The 25290-nt window shown below is 37.2% G+C and overlaps 1 protein-coding gene across 1 annotated transcript in view; it reads left to right on the forward strand.

The window, feature by feature from the left end:
- Window positions 1–25290, forward strand: part of Trhde (thyrotropin releasing hormone degrading enzyme) — a 384937-nt gene that overhangs the window by 90412 nt on the left and 269235 nt on the right. The window contains exon 3 of the mRNA XM_048418659.3: window positions 16385–16511. Coding sequence (XP_048274616.2) covers window positions 16385–16511 — 127 coding nt within the window. The remainder of the gene's footprint in view (window positions 1–16384; window positions 16512–25290) is intronic.

Consider the following 25290-nt stretch of genomic DNA (forward strand, 5'->3'; position numbering starts at 1 on the left):
ATGTAGAAATTAATGAGATAGTAAGATTAGTCTCATTAGACTTTGTGAAATGCAACTAAATTAGTACCTAAAATTTATAGCTGTGACATAAGATAAAAATGTAGACACTATTGAATACTCATATGATCATTTTATTGAAGAGTTTAGAGAAACAAGTGGCTATAATAAGTGAAAAAAGAAGAAAGGCATGATAGTATTAATGAAATCAAAATAAATAATAGACTCAACCAAACCTAAAGAGAGTTGATTTAAAGGAAGATTCCACACTGGAAGGTTCAGAGGCAAGAAAGGGAAGAGGAGATGATGCAATTAAATCATAAAAATATAAAAAAGTTTAGAGGCCAAGCAGATTTTTACCATTTTAATAAAAATAAAGGTAAATGGTCAATTAATAATAATTATATATAGGAAGAGAAATGGAAACAAATAGGAATTTATGATCATACTTTTAAAACAACAAGAGCAATAATATTTTTGGATAAAATTATCAATAGCCTTAAAGCTATTAAAAAGTAGTCAAAATTTGAATCTTCTAAACCATCATGTTCACAGTTTTATAGTCATGCTTTTCCAAGTCTCTGGAAAGATTAAATTATACCTTAAGCAAAACAAACAAACAAACAAAAAACCCCAAACATCATTGTAGATGAGTGGATTCACTACCACACTGCCCCCAGATGAATACAGTTAATGATTTATCTATAGAGGGCATAGTATTGTAATTCATTACTTACTAGATCACATGGTAAAAGAGAGAAATATAGTATTTAAATTGTGAAGGATGCTTTAGAGAAGTCCGGTGCCATGTATGCTATCATTCTTGGCAAAGAGTGTGTGGAAAATTGCATTTTACTTTGTGGCAAGAATCCTCAGTGATGGGGACTGGAGAGATGGCTTGCTGATTAAAAGCACTTGCTACTCTTCCAGAGGACCCAGGTAAAATTCCCAGTACCCATATGGCTGCCCACACCTGTTTGTAATTTCAGTTCCAGGGACCCAACACCTATGATCAAACACCAATGCACATTTAAAAAGTTATCATTGCTGGTGAGACAGTAGCAGTATTCCAGATTCAGCCAGAAACAAGACATGGTGCTTCCCTTCATCTTTCCTTTCTACCATTGCTCTAGGACTACCAAGTGAGACAAGTGGATTCAAAACCACACTGGAAAATGGAATTAAACCAGAAAAAATGTACCTTTTCAAAGTCAGGTATAATAGGTACCTGAGATCAGTAACTAATATCAGACTACAAATATGATTTTTCTTCATCCCATACCTAGGACCAAAACCCCACAAGGCATCCAGAAGTAGATCTAATTGAAGATGTCCAAGGCTCTGATGGAAGAAATTGTAAAGCTTAGAAATGGGACAAAACCTTTGCTCCTTCTTCATGCTCACATTAACTGATACTTTTGCTGAGTATAAAATGAAAACCAACAATTAGTTTTCTACCTAGAACTTTGATATTGCACAAGTAACATTTAGAACATAAAATGACAAATAAAATTAAGACAACTTTGGTTTCTTGATACATAGCCATTCACTTCCGGTTTCTTGACAATATTTTAAGTCTGTCTCTCTTGTTTGGAATTTTGAAATTCCAAAACTTATATGACAGAGATTTTACTTAATTCATGCATCCTTTTTTGTTTGTTTTTTGTTTTTTTTTGACTTTTACAATTCTTGCATTAATTTTATGATGGCTTTCTTTGTAGTTCCTTCCAGTTTCAGAACTTTTATTATCAGATTATATAATTAATAAATATCTTTTTACTTTTGTTTTCTACTTTCATTTCTATTTTTTCATGTGAATGCTTATTTGAAAATGTATATTATTTCCTACTATTTAACAATCTTATACTTATTATCAAAGAATGTTTTCTTAGATTCTATTTTCAAACGTTTTGTGCTTTGAGCATTTTCATATATTAGATATTGATACAGTTTCAAAGATAAATTGGGACAAAGATGAAAATAAGTCTATGTTCATCAATGTTAAAAGTCAGTCACTTTGGAGGTATTGAATTAAAATAAAAATAAAATACTAGTGACATTCCTGAAAACTCCACAGTAACATTTCATGTGTAAGTATGGAAAGTGACACTAAAATTTATACAGAAGTTCTAAGAAGCATAAGAACCAGGTACTGGTATCACTAGTCTTCAGGATTTATTATTTAGTTTTAAAGATTACAGAATGAGTTATTGAAACATTGTCACCTATAGGACCAAGAGGAATAGCCCAGGATCCAAGCCTATAGGAGAACCTGGCATGTGAAGAAGGGCACTGAAGGTCATATGCAGGTGAAACTCTATTATAAACAATACCGTCCCCTATTAAGGGATGAAATGGTAGAACAAGGCCTCTGCTCACTCTACATAGTCCATGGTCCATGTAACAACTCTTCCTTCAAAAAGAAAATTTAAGACTTTCCGGGGAAAAATACCTTTGTGACCTCATAGATACTGAAAGAAAAGAATTTCTTCTAAAAAAGAAGCAGAAAGCACACACCGGAGAGGGAGCATTTGATATGGGACTGCATTCAAAGTAAAGCATTCTATTTGGTCAAGGACATACCATATGAAATCAGCACAGATTGGGAGATCCTTGCCCACTTCATACGGATAAATTTTGCCCTCTGGCATATATGGGAACCATAACAAATAATGTGAAAACAGTAAGTGATCCAGTGGTCGAGTGGGAACGGCAAGGGGCAGTTTGCAGAAGGGGAAGAATTAAGAGCTAATGACTTGAAGCTGCCACATTCATCTTCTCTGTGACTAGGACTATACAAATCACCTCTAACAAGGAAGTCGGTTTCAGAGCCACTGCAACAGCTAGACATTTCATGGAGCGAGAGTCTAAATGGGACGTCTCCATAAAATCCCTCCCCCAGAATCCAGGGAATCAATTGGATAGTGTAAGAGCCAGAGGGGATGGAGGACCCCAGGATATATGGACTTCTGAGTCATCTAATGAAGAACATTTGAGCTCACAGAGGCTGAATCAGCGAGCACAGGGCCTACATAGATCTGCACCAGTCCCTTTATGAATATATTACAGCTTTTCGGCTGTTATTTTTTATGTGACTCCTGACTGAGAATGAGTGGGTCTCTGACACTTGTGTCTGATGTTGGGACTATTTGTCCTATTGGATTTTTGTGTCCAACTTTGATATGAAAGTGTTTGCTTTATCTTATGTTTTATTTTGTCATTTTTGGTTGTTAACTCTCTCTCTCTCTTTAATTTATTATATTGTTAAAAATAACAATCCAAGTTCCCACTTTTTCCCCTCCTTCCATTCCCTCCACATACCCTCCTACCTCACCCCCATCTAATCCTCAGAGAGGGTAAGGCACATTGCCTTGTGGAAAGTTCAAGGCCCTCACTATTACATCTAGGCTGAGCAAGGTATACAGACAAAGAGATAGGATCCCAAAAAGCCAGTACATGCAGTAGGGATAAATCCTGGTGCCGCTGCCAGTGGCCCCTGAGTCTGTCCCAGCCATGCAACTGTTAATCACATTCAGAGGAACTAGTTAGGGCCTGTGCTTGTTCCTTCCCAGTCTGGCTGGAGTTGGTAAGCTCCCATAAGCTCAGGGAAACTGTTTCAGTGAGTGAATCCTTCATGGTCTTGACCTCCTTGCTCATATTCTCATTTCTTACACTCTTCAACTGGACTTTGGGAGCTCAGTCCAGTGCTCCAATGTGGGTCGCTGCCTCTGCCTCCATCAGTTGCTGGCTCTATGATGATATTTAAGAGAATCATCAGTCTGACTACAGGGCAAGATAAGATCGGGTCCCCTTTCCTGTACTGTCAACTCTTAGAAGCCTGTTATTTTCTAAAGAGAGATAGAAAGAGAGTAAATCTGGTGGGGAGGGGAAGTGAGAAAGAACTGGCAGGAGTGGATGTAGTGGAAACTATAACTAGGATATATTTAATGAAAAAAATCTATTTTAAATAAAAACATAAAAATACAAAAAAAACGAGAGAGAAATAAAAAAGAAAATTACTAAACACAAAATTTGTCAGGGGAAGAACTGTCACAGGGTGGTGGTTTGTAGTTTGGGACAAGCTGTTGTCTATTATAATGAATAAAATACTGAGCAATAGTGAAGGGCAGATATACCATGAATAGAAATACGTAAATCAAGCATGTCAGTCAATGCTCCAAGGTCAGTATTGGTTTCAGAGGTAAGAATCAGGCAAGCAAGAAATGCCACCTCCAAGATTCTATAGAAAACCTGAAACTGTGTCATGATGACAATGTTGTGTGTGTCTCTGAGTTTTCTATGTGTTTGGAATCTATATATTTGGAAGTCTTCAATGCTTTATTTTTTTTTAAAAAGAGAGCAAAATGCAGAATCGTGGGGATGGAAGTGATGAAAGTGTTTCAAGACTTTGATATGTGACTCTCCCTGGAACTCATTGCCCTCAGGGAGCTGTGTCCACATGGTTCATTTTTACTTTATATTCTCTCTCTCTCTCTCTCTCTCAAAAAAATAACCACTTCCTTAGTATAGCTTGCTCTAGTTTTGACATTTCTAATCCACTCCCCGGACTTAGATTTCTGTTGAGAGCAATTTACCACTGTTTCGGGGTGCTTGCATTTTCCTTCCGTGTTACCCATTTTTTTCCCCATTAGAACACACACTTTTCATGACAGAAATTCTGTTTGGTTCATCCTGTCTGTATCCCCAGAACCTAGAGGAAAGGCTGATACAGAGTAGTCTTTCTGTAAGTATTTGTTTAATACATCAGTGAAATATTTCTGAAATTAGGATCTTGAGAGGAATAAGGAGGCCAGCATCTCAAGAAGATGCACAGGAGATGGTGAAGTAGACAGGGCACAAAGTTATCACTAGGTACACAGAGCCAGAGGAGAAGACAGTATGCCTAAGAGGCACCACCAGGAGGTTGGCATTGGAGATGAATGGGCAGACGGACTAGACTAAAGTGAAACTGAATTCAACCAAACACCGAGTCTTACAATCACGAATAGATATATTTGGCTGTTGTTCCTACTCAAGAAGTTTGAGAGGGTTATAGAACTAAGAGCTTAACAAAGAAATTTCCTAAATCTTTTCTCTCTGTGCTTTAAAAACAAAACAAAAGGAAAACATCCATTTCAGTATACTACAAGCATACCGTGTCTCAGGGAGGGATTAAACACTTCTGTGCTATCTATGGAATGTGACAGGAGCAAATGACTTTTTCGGATTCCCAAACATTGGATCTGACTCTTGTTGGTGTTTGTTTACTGCTTAGGGGAAAGAAAGACCAGCGCTTAAAGCTAAAAATAACAACAGTGTAGTTGAATGTATCTTCATTGTAGCCTGACATTGGAAGAGATTTAAGAAATAACTGTTTTAACCAGATATCTTTCTAGTTTCTCAGGCTTTTATTACAATGTTATCACATTATATATATATATGTGATATATATGTCATGTTATATATATATACATACACACACATATATATCAAAATGTGTAAGAAGAAATAGTAGTACTACACATAAACACATGTGTCTTTAATGCTTTATTTTTTATTTTATTATATATGTATGTATATGTTTGTATATATGTATACACACATACATACACGCACACATGCACACACACACACACACACACGTCTTTCAGAGCCAGAACTAGTATGTATATGCTTAGTAGGGCTCTGAATTTCAGCAAATATCCCATGCAGTTCTGGGTCACATATGGTGAAACAACACTTCGGGTTAAAGCCGTGTAGATAACATGCACTTCTGTACACTTATCTATCCGTTCATGTGTGTACCGGTTTTGTGGAACAATATGCTTGGAAGCAACGGAGCTGAATAATGCAGGTGTGTCAGAGTTAGCAGATTGAAAGCTGTGAAGAATTATGTCTATGGGACAGAAGCATAGAAACATAAAGTGTACTCCCAGAAGATGCAGAAAATTCAATACATGGTGGCGTATTAACTGCCAGGTAGACAAAACGTTATAATAGATTAGTGTCCTATTGCAGCTGTCATAAATTGCCACAAAGTCAGTGGCTTTAATGTAACACCAGTGTATTCTCTCCCTCTTCTGTAGGTTAGTGATCCCAAAGTAATCCAAAGGACCGGTTTCTTTGGAGGCTTTGAGGGTGATCTGATCTCCTGTCTTTCCAGCTGCATTCCTGGCACACAATGTTCATGACTCTTTTGTGTGTCTTTGAATCTTTACATTTCTTTTCTACTTTGTTGCATGTTACCTGCTCAGCATCCTCTGACTCCTTCTTAGGAACCTGCATGGATAACCTAGATCATAGTTTACTGTATGGATTCATAAATTAATCACATTTGCAAGGTCTTTCCCGCATAAGGTATTGCACGCAAGTTCCATAGGATGTTGCTAGCTCTGGGGGTTGATTTCAGTCTACCACATATATTTAGAAGGGAATGCCAAGAGAACTATAACTATCAAAGAGAAAACACTGCTCTTTCCTTGAAGTACCCATAAGTGACTTAAGTTCCACAGTCAACGGGAAAATACCATCCTTAGTAGATAAATGTAAAGTGAGTTACAAGCAGAGACTAGAGCTCGCCACAGTGCTAATCTTCTTGCCCGAAGCAAAGAGTAGTTGGGAGGTGCAATGACTTTGTTATAGCTGTGTTCTAGCACAAAAATGGACAAGGACCTCCGGAGCCTTTTGCCATACCATGTCAATCAGCAACATGCCTTCACTCCCTACCCGGGGTACAGTATTGTGGCAGACACAGAAAGGACTGAAAGCATCGGCCGGAAGCTTATAAAGCTTAAAGTCTGACAGAAGGACAAAGTGACATGCTTTAAATATAGATAGCCTAGTCACCTATATTCACCTACAGTCTAAGGGCCACTGGACCTAAAAGGAGCCCCATGGTGGGTAACAAACCAGTGTCGGGATTCTCAGCAAGTGCTTTTCTCCTGAATCTTTAAAAAAATTCTACAAAGGAGAAAACTAAGAAATATAGGTAGGAACAAGTTACTAGAATCATATCATCAGCCATAATACCTGGGTTCTTTTTAAAACTACGTGTGGTCTGTGGTGTAATTTGGTATGAAGCTGCTCTTCAATTTCCTCGAAGATGTTTTTGTGATTAATTTTGGACCCTATGACTCTGTGGCATGGAAGACAATCAGAGACTCACTGAGAGGTTTTTGTTTTTTCTAATTTTTCCCTATCAGTTAATAGGTTTAAGGCAGTTGTGATTTTAATAGTAGCGTGTATCTCTTTCTAAGTATTGTGATTTTACTCCTTATCAATACTGATTTTCAAATTCTCCCTGTTCTCCGAAGATGTTCCGTGCCTAGTGTGGGGACTCAGCAATGGAGGCAGGATGCTGCCAGCTCTGACATTCTCACTATGAATGATACAGAATAAAATTTCTCTTGTAATAATAAAATTTCTGATCAATGGTCTTTGTGTCTGAGGAAGCCTAATTATTCCATTGGTGGAATAATCTCCTCTAGTGGTTTCCCATCACGGTACCAGCTAAGATTCTAAAAGAACTTTCGGCTTCCCAAAGCAGGCCGGGTGCTCTTATTCTCTCTTCTTCCCACCCCCAACTTCATGTTTGCTGGCCTTCACATCTTCTCACTGGTTTCCCACTTTTGGCAGGGTTCTGTGTGTATTTTTCCCTTTCCCTAGAAATAAACATTATCTTTTGAATTTTAAGTAGCACTAAGGTTACAGACATTTAATTTTTTTGTTTACCTCATTCTTTTTCTCTTTGTATAATTATATATATATATAATACATATATGCATATACATTTGCATACACACATACACACACACACACACACACACACACACACACATATATATATATATATATATATATATATATATATATATATATATACACACACATTCTTCTTGGAGCCCAATTACTGACATTTTCCTGGGGCTAGCTCTATTTTACTGATTCATAGGAAGAACCACCGTGTGAAACTGAATTCATATATGTGGATGCGTTCAGCTTTATTGGCTGGGAATTTAGCAACAACATATCATTGTTTTGTAATTATTACTGAAAGGTACTGTTTCTTTAGTTAAGTGAAAGAAAGTAAATTTGTTTTTATTATCACGCTGCTTTAAGGCTGGGAAATAATTGCCAGGCCTTGCAAAATTCCCAGTGTACTCTTGCAGTACACATAGGTATTGCAAATAAATGTGGTGAGCCAGAAGCTTTATTTAACTTAAAACACCAAATTACAAATGTCAAATCAGAGAAAATGCTATTTAGTTCTTAAACAGGTGCACTACTATTGAGAATGCGCTTTATTTCTCTTGGCTGTTTGAAGTAATGATACAGGGATCTTCATAATTATACAGCAAGGACCACGATTCAATTTTTTTTAATACAACAAATAATTAAACAGGCTAGAAAAACAATCCATAGATAGAGATTTCGTTTCACTGTCTTCTAAAACAGCTCAGCAACACAAAACTCTTCCAAATTCTTTACCTACAAAGCCGGAATTTATTGCCAACACTGTACTCATTCCACAGGTGAATTTTGTGAAGATAAATTTTAAGAAAGTCAGGGAAGTTTTGTAAATTATCAGGAGACAGTGTCTAAATTTATTTTGTGGATGATATCAGAGTGTTTCTGACAACTATGTGTGTTTTCTTACAATTTTTTCTGCTGTATATTTCTGTTGTGGGCATATATTTACTTTCTTAGGAACTCTCTAATATAATAAACTGTAGAATTTTCTATGTAAGTGTCTGAATAATTGATTGCCCATCTTCACTTCTGTGCTACATAACTGAGTCACCTGTTCTTTGAAGAGGCTTTCTCTGATGAGACGGTGTAAATCAGAAGCCCATTGTGACCTGACGCCATCAAACCTCATTGCCATGTCTCCCCACTGTGACACAAGTTCTCGGAGAGGAGAGGCCTTGTCTTGTTTACTTACATATTGGCACTCATCACCTGAGGAGTTGCCTGACAGTCAATGTGTGCTTATTAAATATTATTCAAATATTTGAGGAATATTTGAGTAGCCCTACCATGATGTCCTTAAACAGTCTCCATTGCTTATTCCAAACTGCACAACTAAGAAGAGACACAGGTTGAATACTATGTCTGAAATACTAACCCTGTTGTTCTGGTCCAAAGAGTTTTCTACCCTTATATTGTTGTCTGTAATTGCTAGTGTCTTTCTTATCTAGATAACATTCTTTCCTGGCATGCCAATCCACATGTCAAGGCAGCATCCTCCCCAACATGCTTTCTAAGCAGACAATCTAGTTTTCAGGATAGCTGATATTTCATTACCAGTCCTGGTTTTTTTTTTGTTTGTATGAGATAATGATGCATGAAAGAGAGTGAAGAGATTTGTCTATAGATTTTTTGTTGTTTTTGATGATTAAAATATTTAAACTATTATAAAGAGCCTGAAAAAAGACCCTGAACAAGCATTTTAAATACTAATAGTTCATAAACCTATATGAAGGCCACTGGGTCCATTGAGCATCATCGTTTTACTTTTAATGACAAAATGTATGTTTGCACATTGCTTCACTTTTATTCACAGTTCCGGAACATGATCATAAGGGCGGGGCTATCAGAATAAATTTCTGGAATCAGTGTATTTTTTTCTTCTTTATCCTGGTAACTCCAGTAATTTTTGTAAATCACTACTAAGTTCACAGACAGTTGAGAGAGTAATAGAGCAGTGATCAAGAGTAAATCATAGAGGAACGTTACTGAACGGTTAGGATGTATTTTCAAGGACAAGAAAAATGTAAAGGAATAAGATTGTACAGAGAAAATCACTCTTCCATTTTTCACAAATTAAATGAGGACTGGATGTGACAAATTCAGGCAAATTAATATGACACAGCAATCTCTCAGGCATACTATAATAAACAGGTTATGATAAACTGTTCCCTCGGCCAGGCACTTTGAACAGAGACCCACTGACTCTCCCAAGTTGGCAGAAGTTGACAGTGATAAACGTGAAGCTCCAACTCCCCTGTGTCAATCTTAGCATGATGTCCTTCCTTGGGATCTCAAATGTGTTGAGGGTAGAAGCTCTAGAGTGGACAGATAAAGCCTGGAAAGCAATTTACATTTTCAGAGCAGGACTCTTATCAGAGAATGTCAGAAAATGCAAATATGCAGGTGTAATCAAATTATATTTCATTGCTTTTACATGATAACTGTGTTTTCATGAAGATTTCGTTTCCGTGTCATGGTTAAGTTGAACCTAGTCACTTTTAAAGAGGCAAACAATTATGATCTTCTCTCCCCGGTATAAAGGGAATTATCTCCAAATTCACTCCATTAACCACACAGGAACCACTCAGCTCATGAACTCCTTTGGCTGTTTCCCCTGATCCTTCGGCTGGATCTCACTTGTTTCTGCAGGGCCCTGGAGTGAGCAGCCAGAATACAGATTAGGTGAATAATTGCTTTTAAGTGAGAAAGTGACTACAATTGGCTTTACTTGGTAACTAAAGGACTTGCTCAACAGCATTAGGATCAATTGAATGCATCCATCCATTTCTTTGCATCACCACTGCCTCTATTCACTTCTAACTTCTACCATCTTTCTCCTGGACTGCACAGTACTGTAACACATTTTCTGACACGTCTCTTCTCTTCTAATCTATCGCCTTCACTGATGTCAACGCAGTTACTCTCAAATCTAATTCTGGTCATGGCATTCCAGGACTCAAATCTTCAAATAACTGGCCTGCATCCATAGTATTAAATAGTATTAAATTCTTAGTTTGCAACATGACTTACAGGCACTTGTAATTACAAGGCTTGCAATTTCTCTTGTCCAATTTATCATTGCACATCTCTTCGCTTTTTAAATCTGCCTCTCTCCCTGCAATTCTATGTAGTCTGTTATATGATAACTTGGTTATTTGCCTTGTGATCTTTTTCAGAATTAGATTTTTCTCGTCCTTGCTTAATATTCTCCTTTGTATCTCCTTGTCTGATATAACAAAACAACTGTATTTAGAAGTCCCTTTGAGATCACTGTTATTGTCTTATGATGCTTTTCTGGTGGGTTGACAAGATGGCCCAGTGGATTAAGGAGGTTGCCCTTAGGTCTGATGACTTTAACTCAGGCCCTAGGATCTGTAGAGTGGAAAGAGAGAACAAACTCTCAACAGAAATCCTCTCAAATCCACAAATACTGTGACCATGTGCTGTCCCAACATATAAGTAAGTAAACAGAAAAATAAACAAGACTTTGGTCTAGGATATTACACACAAACCCATTTTGTAGCTTACTATCTCTCGCTTTTTTTCATCCTCAAATCCATGTATTAATAAATTACACCCGCAAAGTCAGTTTTGCAGGCAAGGATTAGGACTCAAACACTGTTACCTGGGGAATTATCCTGCCTGCTGCAGAAGATCAAATAGAACCAAAGATGATCAAATAGAGCCACACTTATGGAATGATAAATCAGCCCCAGGAGAGCATGGTTGCCTGCGCTTGTGTTCATAGTCTTAACATGGCTCAGTGGATAAGAGCTCTCACTGCATCTAGATTGAATCTTTTTTTTTTTCTCTTTTAAATAAAAGATTTGTTTGCTTTACGCTGAGTGTATCAATGTTTATCTTCATGGATGCATATGTACCATTTCTGTTCCTAATACCTAGGAAGGCCAGAAGAAGGCATTGAATTTCCTGGGACTGGAGTTATAGATGGTTGTAAATTTCCATCTGTATCCTGGGAAACAAACCTGGGTTCTCTGCATGAAAAGCGAATATTCTTAACCGTTTATTCATCTCTCTAATGTCCCAGATTTATTTTTTTAAGATTCAGTTAAAACATTTGCTCTTCTGAGACATAGGTCCTATTTCCTAGAATCTGTATATACCTATAAAATTAAATTCTTTTGTTCACTCATTTATCAAAGCTTACATACCTTACACTTAATATGCGTTCTTATCTAAAAACACAACACTTTCACATGATTAGATATAGTAGACTAAATTCTTCACTCCCTTCAAGTTATTTTCATGGAAAGAAAGCAGGAAGAAGTAAAATGGATAATCCAAACACATGCTCTGTTGAATGGTAGTATCTCAGGATTAATAAATTTTAGAAAGGGCTAAACAGACCTATCGCAGCAGGGTTTCTCAGAGAGTGAAGTACTGGGGTAGCTAGCTATCTGAAGATGGTAAAGGGATGAGTTGTGGTAATAAGAAGGGAGAACTCAAAAACCTTGAGGTCGGTATGAGCACCATCAAAGCAGTAGAAATAAAAGCCAGAGATCTAAAAAAAAAAAAATTAAATGTGTGTAGGATTTTTAGATCTTAAAAAAACAAAATGAAATAAAGCAAAACAAACAAACAAATGAACCCCGAACCCTTGGGATTACCGTGAATGAGATGGAAAGTTGGTAAAAAGCAAATGGATAACATGATTTGATTATCAGAGAGATTTTGATGACTGTGTGGTGAACGATAAAAAAGAAACAACTGGAACCACAGTGGTAGCAGTGGAGTGGCAAGAACAGCAGGGTCCTGCTTATCTTTTTAAGTTGGAGGCAAGAGGGTATGCTGGGAGGTGTGGGAGAGAGAAAAGCGAGGATGACCCTATTTGCTGGGTACAGGCAGCTGGGTAGAAGTGCGATTAGCCCTTCTAGTGCGATTAGAAGTTTTTGGGAGAAGCACCTGTGGGCTTGGATCAGCACGAGCTTCCTTATAGAATCTGAAGTCTGAGATTTCAAATGGAGACGTCAAATGGATTGCTGGTTAGTGATTCTGGAAGTTCAAAGTTATTCGGCAAGACATCGATTTGGAGGTCATACTTAAAACTACACAGCAAAATGTTATAATTAAAGGACTGAGTGTAAACGGAGAAGAGAAGAGCTTTGTGGTTCAAAGAAGGAACCCCTCAACACTGGTCCATGGAAAGAAACTGTTTGATGTTAAATAATCAACTAAACGTGAATTCTGCTGCTAGGTTGAGCACTGTGTTGGAGGTTCGCCTTACCACCATGTGTTATTACTGATCTTGTTGAGATTAGTTCTAGATTAGAAAAACATGGACAAAAACTGTTTTTTTTTTTCACCACTTGAGTGTGAGGAAAACAAGAAACAGGGAATGTAGAAAGAAAATGCCTTGCTTAAACCTATTGTATTTTGGGCACGGGTGTGCTCCTTATTCTTGAAAGTGTTATGACTTGGATGTTAACTCACATATCCTTTCTATGAGAATTCTATCTGGAAGATCTATACAAAATTCAAAACCAACCAAGCAAGCATAAGAAGTTGGGCATGGTGGTGCTTATATTCCATCTCTCCACTTCGGAGACTTGGGCAGGAAAGACCAGGCACTAGAGTCAGCCTTTCCCACATAGAGTCCTTGTCTGGAAAAAGAAAATAAAGCCAAATAAATAACAGCAACAAATATCATAAGAAAGAGTATAGAGTATTTTGTTTGCACTGTGCAAGCAAAAGTTGATACGGAAATAAAAGGGATATTTGGGAATGATGTCTTTGAAAAGATGAGGGGATCAGATAGATACAGAGGAGTTAGCTTTGTGTGCCTGTGGCATGGAAAGGCAGAATGTGCAGGGCTCTCTTTCTTGGGTGGTATTTTTGTTGGTGATTTATTTGTTTGTTTTCCACACACTGTGAACCTCTTAAGTGCAGTAAGTATAAATGTCTTGTTCATTTTGTAGTAGGGGTTTTATTGTTCTACTTCTATTCCCTAGTACAATGTCAGACACACAGCAGGCATGCAATAAATGTCTGAACTAGAAAATGAAGACATTGTGTTAAGCATGTGTCCGTTCTGTCATCTCATTCAAGTCGGATTATTGCCATCAAACCTTGACAACCAGATTGATTTAATTGTGTTTTTCTTGCTCGGCTCTACAGAATGCTCGAGTAACTGGAAAAGGTGATTGACAGACATGATTGTGTTTCTTCCCAAATCAACTGTGCTGCCTAAATGTTAAGTCAGTGACCCTTGTTATGACCTGTTGCAGTTGCGCTAGTATAGATTTAGTATCAATTTACCACTTTCGTACCAGGGACCTTCTGAAAACCTTATCTTCCCTCACTGTCCATCTGCTGTTTGCAGTTTATTGTTCATACAGCACATATCACTAGCTGTCATTCACTTGGCCAAATTACTGAGAAGTTCTTTGAGGATGGTCATTACACAGACATTGCTTTTTACCTTATGTTTTGTGGCTCTGGTTAGGTAGACAGAACGTGTTCCTGAGGATGAAATGAAAAATGCTTGATCTTAGATCTGATACTGAAAAAGTACCAAATAAACAGATTTGTTGTTGAATTATTGCATGCTATTTGTTTACCAGTGGTTTCTGGTGGTTGTGGCCAGTGCACAGGCTGCATCTTCTTTCTCATTGGGTGTTCAGTGCCCATCTCTTTCCTTGCTTCCTTTGTATCTTCTTATCCTGCTTCCCTTGCTGCCTAGTGTGCCATCTCTACCTATGTGTGCCTTTAAAGTTAGTATGCATTTATTTACTTAGTGTTAACATTTCTTGTTGCCTTATTAGTTTTTGAGAGTTTTTTATAATATATTTTGATTGTATTCACCCTAACTCCTCCTGACCTAACCCCATTTCTATATCCCTGCAACTTCATGTCTTCTTTATTTTTTCTCAATTTAACAACCCATCTATCCATAGCACCTCATGAACCCCTACACATTCCATACTGGAATGTTGCCTGGTTTAATCTTGTACAAGCAACAATAACTTCTGTAAGGTCATGAGGACAGTGATTCTCTTTGGTGGTGGTGGTGCTTTATTTCTAAATCAAATGCTTACTTCTCCTCTCTGAGGACTTATTTTTTCTTTGAGAACTTTATATAAGGAATTGCGTATTTGTATGCTTGGTAATTATTATTGCCTCTCAAGTGGCAGGTTCTACTGCTGCTGTATGTAGATGGTCTGTCCTGATAGCTTTGGTTGTATACCGTTCCAGGCAAGACTGTTGATGACAATCACTTAAATTTTTCATTTGATTTTGCTGACAGGGAGGAAGTAGTTTACAGTTTGAGTAAACAATTGTTATTGAATTTAGCAGATACATTATCGAATAACATGTCTTTCTAACATGAAGCCGAGATGTATATTCCTTGTATCAACCCTATACTTTCTAACTATACATCTCTGTTCCCTCTTAGGTAGGGATACTAGAGAATTAATTGTATTATCAATTTTTACACTTTAACCAATTACAGCTTTTTTTGTTTTGTTTTCATGTTGAAAACAAATATCCACTTTGGTAGATTGAGTAAACCACTTATTTTTTGTAGTGATTTTAAAAGGACACAGACTTCCTTAATTGTGAAATGGAATTGGGAGTAGTGCGTTTTAGAACTGAAAAGCACTCCAGCAACTAGCTGGTGGCCAACACCATCACCTTCTAAATAAGACCCAAAGAGGTTAAATGATTTGTTCAGTATTCCCCAGCTTGGTTCGTGGCAGAGCAGGGCAAAAATCCAACTCCCATGCTGCCATCCTTTCTACTTCTGAATAAAATGCATACTTCTTATTCACAGTATTGATGTGAGGATTAGGGACCACATCTGTGAAAATAGATTTAGCCTTTGGAAGGAAAGATGCTGGGTAGCTTTATGAAAACTAACCTTATTTGAACCTTTTCTGTGTGATTGGTAGCTTTGTTCAGTTTTATGTTTCTCACTTTGGGACCCTGTTTTGTTTTGGCCACGGACTGGATAATTTATGATGCTTGTTTAAGAATCAATAATAAATGCCTAGATAGTCTTAAAAATGTGAATTGCATCAGCTAGTTTTGCATCGAGGAGCAGGTGCAGACAGCTTTCCAGAATGGTGGTTGCTTAGGTACAAGAAAAGTTTTCTGTTCTTATGCTGTATATTTGGAATAACCAGTTGATTTCAAAAGAATGAAAAAGGAGAAAAAGGAAGCATAAGTAAGATATAAGTACACACACACACACACACACACACACACACACACCACACACTTTTCCAATCTGGTAATTCTTTCAAAGCTTGATGCAGCATGTCTTAACAGACCATGAGTTTTCCCTCTTGCTGAGCAAGGGATCCATTATACTAATCCACCATGCCTTCATATCTCTGGCAAGCACATGTAAGTGATAACTTAGAATATTTATTTTGACACAAGGTGTATAAATCTTCTCTATGTCATCCCGGATAGTGAGGAAATTGTGACTTGCTTAACTTGGCTGCTTCATCTGTTTAAATTTGGCTTTTTCTTCACAGTGTGTTTGGATTATGTAAACAAGAACCTTTTTAATTTCTCTACTATCGAAAGTGATTTGTGCAGATTCATATGTATAGAGAAAATAAAACTCAAGTACCAAAAGGCTAAAGTAACTTTTATATATATTTTTAATTAGGTCCGATTATATGCAAGACCCGATGCTATCAGAAGAGGATCCGGGGACTATGCTCTCCACATTACAAAGAGATTAATAGAATTTTATGAAGACTACTTTAAAGTGCCCTATTCTTTGCCAAAACTAGGTAAGATTTCTTGATTATTTTATTGGAAAAACTCCTGGAAGATGGAATTTCGTCTTCATCATTAGTTGAAGCATCCAGCAGCATAAGAATTCAATCGTTTATATTTTTAGAGATGAGGAACACAAAAATAATATCTTCTGAAGAGGTAAAATATGATTAATGTCCTGGAGTCTTGCCAGTAAGTGCTCATGGGAATTACGGAAGGCATTATGTGAATCAGAATCTCAGAAAATAACCTAAATAGCTACAGTTGGTTAAATACATTCTATGGAAGGGAGCTTGCCAGAATTCAAGCTTAATCTCTACAACGACCACGCAAATAGATGCAATTTGAGCATCTTCCACATAAGGGGACTGAGGGTGTTTCTTAATATCGAGATAGGCAAGTCTTTATGACTCTCAGAACTAGTCAATATTGCACACAGACCTGATATAGATAGCCGCACTCTCTCTAAATTGCTATATGTCAGATCTTAATGAATTGACTTTCCTTTAGATGATTTTTTAAGACTGTATTTGTAGTACACAGTTAAGCTAATAAAGAAGTGACAGAAGAGAAATTTGGTAATAATGGAAATTGTAATAATAATGGAATGTTCTTGTACGTATTCCTTTTACAGAGGGAATGTGTTCAGTAATTGTTGGTCCTGTGAATAAATGCATTAATGTATTATTCTAACTTGAATGAGGCTGTGCTTTTGGCAGGAAGTGAGCAAGAACATTCCAGGATATTATAAAGGGTGCATATATGCGTTAGAAATGTTGAAGTTACTTTCCCTTTACAGAGCTGTTGTCTTAAATGTGACATCACAACAGTCCTTTGTTCCCCACTCACCCCTCTCTTGTCAATTTTCTTCCCAAGAGTATTTTCTTTTTGTCAGAAGTCAATAAGATGCATTTTTTTTTGTTGGGAAGAATGAAGTGTTTATTTGATCAAAAATGTTAGTTTGAACCCCAGGTTCACCTCCCTGGAGAACTGGGCCTATTTCATTAAAGTACCTGCCTGCTGTGTAGCTTTATTGGTCATACAATGAGTCATTCAGAAAGTAGATAGAATGGCTGACATTGTCATCTATGGGCATGACATTCCATTTTAATGAGTTGTATTCCAAAACTGTAAGGTCTTTTGGAAATATTCACTCAGCATTCATAGACAAAATTTTAATCCACATCGGCTCTGTGCCCCTTCCTTGTTACATCGACTTCATTTTTAGAGTCTGTTTCATTGAAATCTCCCTGGTAGCCACCCAAGGCAGAAAAGCCTGCTTGACCTTATTTGTGTCGGGGCTGCTGCTGTTGTCTCTACCAGGTACCTGGGAACATCCCAGCTTGACCCTAATGTAAAACTCACATGTGCTTATGTTGCATGTTCAGCAAGAGAAGTAAAATGTGAATCTTTTTTTCCTGTCCCCTTCAGACCAGTAATTAGCAGAGGAACTCAATTTATAACTTCAGGGGGTTCCCTGGAACTGTCAGCTTGCAACAGGATTCATTCCGGCTCCTCTGTTTCACTCACAATTGAACCATGCAGGCTTTCATCTGCAGGGAAAAAGCTTCATTCACTGTTACCATGACTTGTTAAGCTTCCCCATGGTGTATATAATTGTATGATTTGACTTCCCCCAGCACACTCCTCTTTATATATCTAGAGGAGTTACCAGAGCTCAAGGGTGCTTTATGAAATTTCTTGTAAAGGTCTACTTATTCCATATGTCTGTAGATGTTTATGCTAATGGATTTGTAAGTATGATCTCTAAATACACCTTACATAAAAATCCCTAACAGCAGAATAATTTTTGATAAATTCTCACCTTCCATCATATATTATGAATTACACTTTAAATAAACTTTATATTCAACAGCTTAGCCTTTGTTAATGATGCCTGTACATCTATTCTAGATTTAAACCGAGATGGCTTTGATCCTTCAGGTTTAGCAAAAATTGTTTCCAAGGCTCATTCTACTCTTCTTTCTTTCCCATATTCATTCTATTAGCATTTATTAAGAGTCCACCATAGTCATTTTTTTTCATATGATGAAAAGAATTTAGTGACCAAAATAGGGAAAAATCCTTTCTTTCCTAGAAATTTCTTTATACCAGGTGAAGACAGACAGTAAGCCAATTAGTAGCAGATACAGTTTATCAGTTGGAGACCATTATTTAAATAGTTGTGGCACTGATCCTAGCACTAAAGAGGTTGAAGCAGGAGGATGGCACGTTTGAAGTCAGCTGGGCTCTGTTGTGAGACCTTATTTAATTAACCAATCAATCAATATTAACAAATAACTATAATAGAGGGCTAGGAAGTATGTGAGGGCTAGATGTAGCATGTGTGAGAGGATGAAACATTTTTTTAATTAATTAGTTAATTAATTATAGTTTTTAACATGGAAGTGTTAATTTGGAAGAGGTTAGATATCAAGAAAATGAAAAAGTTAGCCGAGCTGAAAGCACGGGGCATGAGTTATTATCAAAGAGATCAAAGTGCCTGGAGTTTGGACACAGATCTTAATGGTGTGTTTGAAGAATGGCAAAGAGGCAAACATGCCTGGAAAAGAGTGAGTAAAGGGGTGGGCACTCTGGGATGGGTATAAGGGGAACAAATATAATACGCAGAACCAGAAGGTCACACCCCCTGCTCTCTGAGAGTCCAAACAGACTGAGAACACACCATGTACCCCCAGAGAGTAGCCCCCAAACTCACAGCTGTCTTCTTCCTCAATATCCCAAGTCCTAGGGATGTAGGCATAGGTCACTACAGCAGGTTTGGATCTTCTTTGATAAGAAGCCTTTTTGCTCTGTTCGACCTCACTGGATATATTATTTCTGAACTTCCCTCTTAAGTTTCATTTTATTTATAATACTAAACAGCTTAGCTTCAATGACTGTGGCTCGCCTCATGCTAGCTTATATCTAAGTTTTCACGCCACGTAGCTTATGGCAAGAGTTTTTTGAGAGGAATTCTAGTGATTCTTATTAGATTAGGTGGCAAATTTACTATCTTTGATCAACACAGCTATTTCTTTATCATTTTAAGTCTACATAAGCTGAAAGTGTACACTGCATGATTTATTTTAAGCTCTCTAAATTGGGTAATTAAAACCATTTGTATAATGTGCAGAGTTTCTACTTCTTGGTATTAAACTATACAAGAGAATAGAGTATGCTGTGATACTACAACAGGACATTCTATGTCGAAGCATCGTCGTTCCATGAGCACTTGCAGGGCTGTGCTCTGCTGTGCTGTATGTTCTATAAAGCACATTATAGTCATATAGAATTGAGTTACCTTTCATATTAAAAAACAAAACACATTGACAGAAGCAAAATGGCAACCGTGTTTGTTAATGAAATGTAAGCAATTCTTACAACTTTGTACATCTTTACCCATTTATTTATCACCACAGCCTTTTGAAGTAGGATCCACCCCTTTCTAATTTTCCAGATGAAGAATTCTAGGGATTTGGTAAGCAAATAATATGAAAAGATCATAGATATATAAATAATGAGTTAGGGATTCAAATTCAGAGTTTGGTTAAAAACTATTTCAAAAATGTTGGCAACTCATCGACGAAAGCATGTGTCACTTTAATAAAGGTGATTCTCTGACTTAGTGGAATAACAGATGAGCTATTTTTGTTAGTTTCTTACTGATTAAAAGTAATAATACCTAGGGTCATTGTAGGACAAGTGGAAAGGAAGGTTATGAAGAAACAAATCTGAGAAATCACAACGGCATCATTGTGAAGACACACCTAATTCTTGCCCATGCGTTCTCACTATAGCTGTTTATAAGTTAATGAGGTGACAGATACAATGATGGGCACAGCATTTTGTTACTCACCACTTTTAGGTTTCAATTAATTATGGCAGACAGTTTTCAGTTTCCCGTTGCTGCTGCACTGTAATTTGTAAATCGATGTTTTGTAAAAGAGTTTGCTTGATTGCTTCTTCTCAAGACTCAGCACCTTTGCTTTTATGGGGAACTCATTACCTGCCTGGCATGGTACTGTAGAGGGGGCACAGGTGTTACGTCACAGGAATGCCTGCCCTCAAGGAGATTGTGGGTATGTTGAGGAAAGAAAACAGTATTTACAGGGATTAATGGACTTGATACCCACAAAATATAAAAGCCCGATACTTTAGACTTATAAAGTAATGTTTAATACCCTTTAAATGAAGTATGAGTTCTGTGGTATAGACATGAAACACACAGAGAATATGCATCTTTTCCTGAATCCCAAGAACAGTGGCAGGAAAAAAGGGGAAGGCTCATCCTGAGGATTGCATAAGGCAGGAACCCATGCATACCTGGGACTCTATGAACCACATGAACGAGTCTGTGTTTTTATAGAAGGGAATAGAGAAGTAGAAGGATAAATTTTCATATTAGAATTTGGGAATAAAAGATGTTGGTTTGGATGATAGATTTTGTTTAAGCAATAATGGACATATCTGGCTTTTCTGTGTGTTTCTATGAGTATGTATGTGTGCATGTGTGTGCTTGTATGTGTGTGTGTGTGTGTGTGTGTGTGTGTGTGCATGCACATTGTGGTAATACACAGAGATCAAACTCAAGTATCATTTCTCAGTAACTGTGCACTTTGATTTTGAGACACAGGGCTAGGCTAATGGTTCATTCCTATTAAAACATTGGTTTTTATTAATTTATTTCATCTCCAGTGTTCTGTTCAATCAGGAGCTTGGGGCTCACCAGTTCAGCTAGGCCAGCCAGTGAGCTCCAGGGATCTCCATCTCTCCAGCACTCTTAGTACAAAGTCATCACCACAGTTGGCTTTCAAGGCTTCTAGGTTTCTAGTTCAGATCTTGGTGTTTGACTGCAGCCATTTTACCCACTGAGCCACCTCTCCAGCCCTTACACATCTTTTTATTGCAGTGTGGATGAGTGCTTCAATAATGATCTGTTTCTTACAAGGAGTAAAACCCCATGAAATATTTCATGATATAGTGAAACACATACACACACTTACGTAATTTGAAATATATTAAATATATATGTTATTAAATTTTCATTATTTATATAGGCTACTAAGTATTTTACCTCTCATGCCATTTGTAAGTGATGAATATAGTTGTGTTTAATTTGATATTATAACACTATAATACCATTTCACGCTAATTATAAGTCAAATAGTTAAATAAGATTTATTTTTGATTTTTTAAAAGCATGACTTTTCTTTCCTTACTTTTTAAGAAAGTAAATAGTTAGTAGTACATGTATATTTGGTTGAAGTCCTTATGTAATATTGCTTTTTAAGATTAAATGTGAAGCTTCTTTGTGTGGAAGATGAATTTACTCTAAAAATGCTTCCTTCAGTCACAGTTTCTCAACGAATTCTGTCAAAAGAGATAGGAGCTTAATTAAAGGTGGGAAAGAGATTATTTTGAGAATTGTGTAGGAAAGGAGCTCCACATATACCTAGGACTCTATGCATTACATTGATGGAGTCAATATTTTTTCTACATTGGGATAGATGGTGTATGTAACTGCTCAATTCTGTTATCTGGGTGGGATCTACCGTGGGTCCTTTGTGGGCTATGGTGATTAGTGCCCTCTTAGGGAATGTGGTGTAAAAGAGTGTTGGTTTTTTCTCTACCCAGTCCTACCAGGAACTAGGTCTTCCAGCAGCCACCTTCTTTTAAACATAAGATATGTAGTCTATATTTTATGAAGGTAGTTTATTTTGGAAAAGCCCTTGATCTAATGATTTTTCTTATAAACCAAAAGGATAGTTATAATTTCTTTCATTAAGAAATGCTTTATATGTTCCTGAGCCCCATTCTGCCAACCATTTGTGTGAAAGCACACCAAATCCTATTAAAATAGACACAGTTATTCTAACATTTAACAGTTACTTTAGCACAATTTAACAAGGCATTTTATTCCTTCATTAATTATTCTATAATATGGCCATTTAACTGCTCTTGTTAAGCTATTTTGTAGCTATTACATGCTGTAGTTTCAGGACTACACTAACAAACAGAACTTATATATGATATTCACTATTTATGATATTTAGCCACCAATAAAAAATAAATGAAATACTGAAGATGAGAGAAATCAATGAAAACAATGAATTTCAGTGGGAATGATGCACAAGACCGTTACACCATAAACAAGCAAACCATAATAGTAGTAGTAGGATTTAATGCAATACCAACTAACTGTAGGGCTAAATTAGCTAATTAATTCAGTGGGCATTTACTGAGTGTTACTATAAACATTGTTCTCCACAATGGTAACAAGTTGGCACATCTTCCACTAAATACAACAAATCTAGTTTTTCAAAGTTCTCAGTGTTCTTTTGCTATTACATATTATATTTGCTTGATGTCTTCTCCACTTCTTCCTTAGCTTTAAGAATTTCAGACATTCACAATATTGAGATTTCTCCTAAGCATGTTTTTATGATTTCACCAGAGTCTAACTTAAGGTGTATCTAGGACAAGACCTCCAACACATTGTTCTGCTTATCTGAGCAGAGATGTTTGGCTCTTAGGTTAGGAGATGACTATCCAGTGATTACACATTAGGTTATTACATAAGCCTGCTGTCTTATATTCTACTCTCCCACACGGATGACCAGGAGTACCAGGCATTGGTCTGGAAGAGATGGGCCCTCCTTTTGTGTATCTGTATCATTCTGTATTCTCAAAGACATCTGCTCAAAGACATCAATTCTTTAGTTCTTCCCAAAGTTCAGTTGGCCCTCTTTCCTGGTTCCTTATCTATCAGCATTAAAAGTATGCTGCTGTTTTCTCAAGCCCACTAACTAAATGTCCACAAAGTACTGCCTCAGATCCATTTTCGTCTTTCCTTTCACAGGCTAAGCTGCGTTGAAAGGATTGTTATGTGCATGGGCTCTGATTTCTCTTTTTGTTGTCTTTCTTGAATGTTCTCCGCATCAGTTTTTGCCCTCAGTCCTGCGCTAACACTTCCCAAGTTCACTAATGTTTCCACACTGTAAATTCCACTATCAGCTTTTAGTCTCCATCTTTAGCAGATTCTGACACAATTGTTCTTTCCAACTCCTTGAGATGCAACTTCACTTTTTCATTTTTGTCTCACTTTTAGGACAGCACATTTTTCTTTATTCCTTTCTCTTTCTACTCCTTTCCCCTTTAAATCTTTTTAGTTCTTTAATGCTTATGTGCTTCAGGAATCAATTTTGATATCTCCTTTCTTTATTACTGACACTGATGGAATATCTTTTGGGCTCCTATCCAGTTTTCTACACACCAAATATGAACTGCTGATGGTGATGTAGATTCACATCTCAGACTTGTTCACAAGTTTAACTTTACTTTCTACCTGGCATTTGCGCCACACGGCACAGGGAAAAAACCTGAGTCGAGGAAAAGTGTTTTCCTTCTGCTTTCACAGATGATCAACACAGATAACTTTTGCTCCCCCTTCCCCAACCTGTTGCATGGCTATTTCTCCATGTTAGTAGGCAAGGAATCAGTTCTGCAGTAGTAGAAATTCTCTGAGCCCAGCACCCTCCATGGGTTTTCTAGTTATTAGTTGTCCTGAGGGTCTATCCATTTATGTTTTTGTATAGAATTCATTGCACGAGGGTATTTGAGTTTTGGATAACAGCATAAAAATGCGATTGGGCAAGTGAGAGTGTTCTGTTCTAATGCTAATAGACCAGCTGGAGAAACCCAACAAGGTCTATCTGATTAATTTATTTTGGACTTTTTTGTGTATTCCATTTCTTCCTCCACATCACGGTACTAGAACCCTTCTGAATGAAAGTCTTTTTAATCGATTATTAGACAAGATAGGACACAGAGCTTTTTAACTGTTTGCTCCAAGATCAAAATGGGGATCTGATTACATTTTCTAGGGCTTGCCTTGGGAAACAGAACTAGTTGTTACGACTGACCCAGGAAGGGTGTTATGAGCAGGAAAACATGGAAAGCCCTACACACACTTGTGTGCATTTGTACACACAAACACATACCCACACATTCATACACACACCATAGTATTACAGATACCCAATAAATAGAAACAATTAAAATGCTTCATATATACTCCAGACTTTAAGCCACTTAGAAAAGAACATGAACTAGTCTTTTATTTCCACTCAGCTAAACTCAGTCCATGTGATTCCACATTTCTGAACTCTACAATCTGTTTTTTTCTTGTCATTTTTTCTAGTTACACCTCTTTTTCAGTCTTCATGTTCTTAAGCTTATGTCCTGAGTTCAACCCATGAGAGGCCGAAGCAGGGGGATTGTGAGTTTGTGATAGCCTGATCTACTTAGTGTGCCTTTATCATAAACAAAGCAACAGCTGAAAGAAACAATGTTCAACGTAAATAAAATATTGCTAAGTGGTATGAGAACATGGTTGCTCAATTTATAGATAGCACTTGACATGCAATTCCTCACCTTAACCACTTCCAACTTTAGGATGGCAGCAGAAGGTATATGCTTCCTGGAGAAAACATATTCCGGAGGTTTAGCTTTTCCCGGACTAACAATATATGGTTTGATATTCTTTCTTTTTGATTGTTTGTTTTCTTTTTGAGACAAAGTTTCTTTGTGTAGCTTTGGAACCTGACCTGGAACTCACTCTGTAGACCAGGTTGTCCTCAAACTCACAGAGATCTGCCTACCCCTGCCTCCCAAGCAATGATATTAAAAGCATGCACCATTTCCCAGCTGGTTTGATTTCTTGAGTGTCTGGAAAGCAATTTTGAGACACAGCCCCAGTCATCCATGTAATCAGGAGCGCAGACAGCTGCT

The sequence above is a fragment of the Myodes glareolus genome, chromosome 26, assembly GCF_982192425.1.
Source record: "Myodes glareolus chromosome 26, mMyoGla1.1, whole genome shotgun sequence".
Lineage (NCBI taxonomy): Eukaryota > Metazoa > Chordata > Mammalia > Rodentia > Cricetidae > Myodes > Myodes glareolus.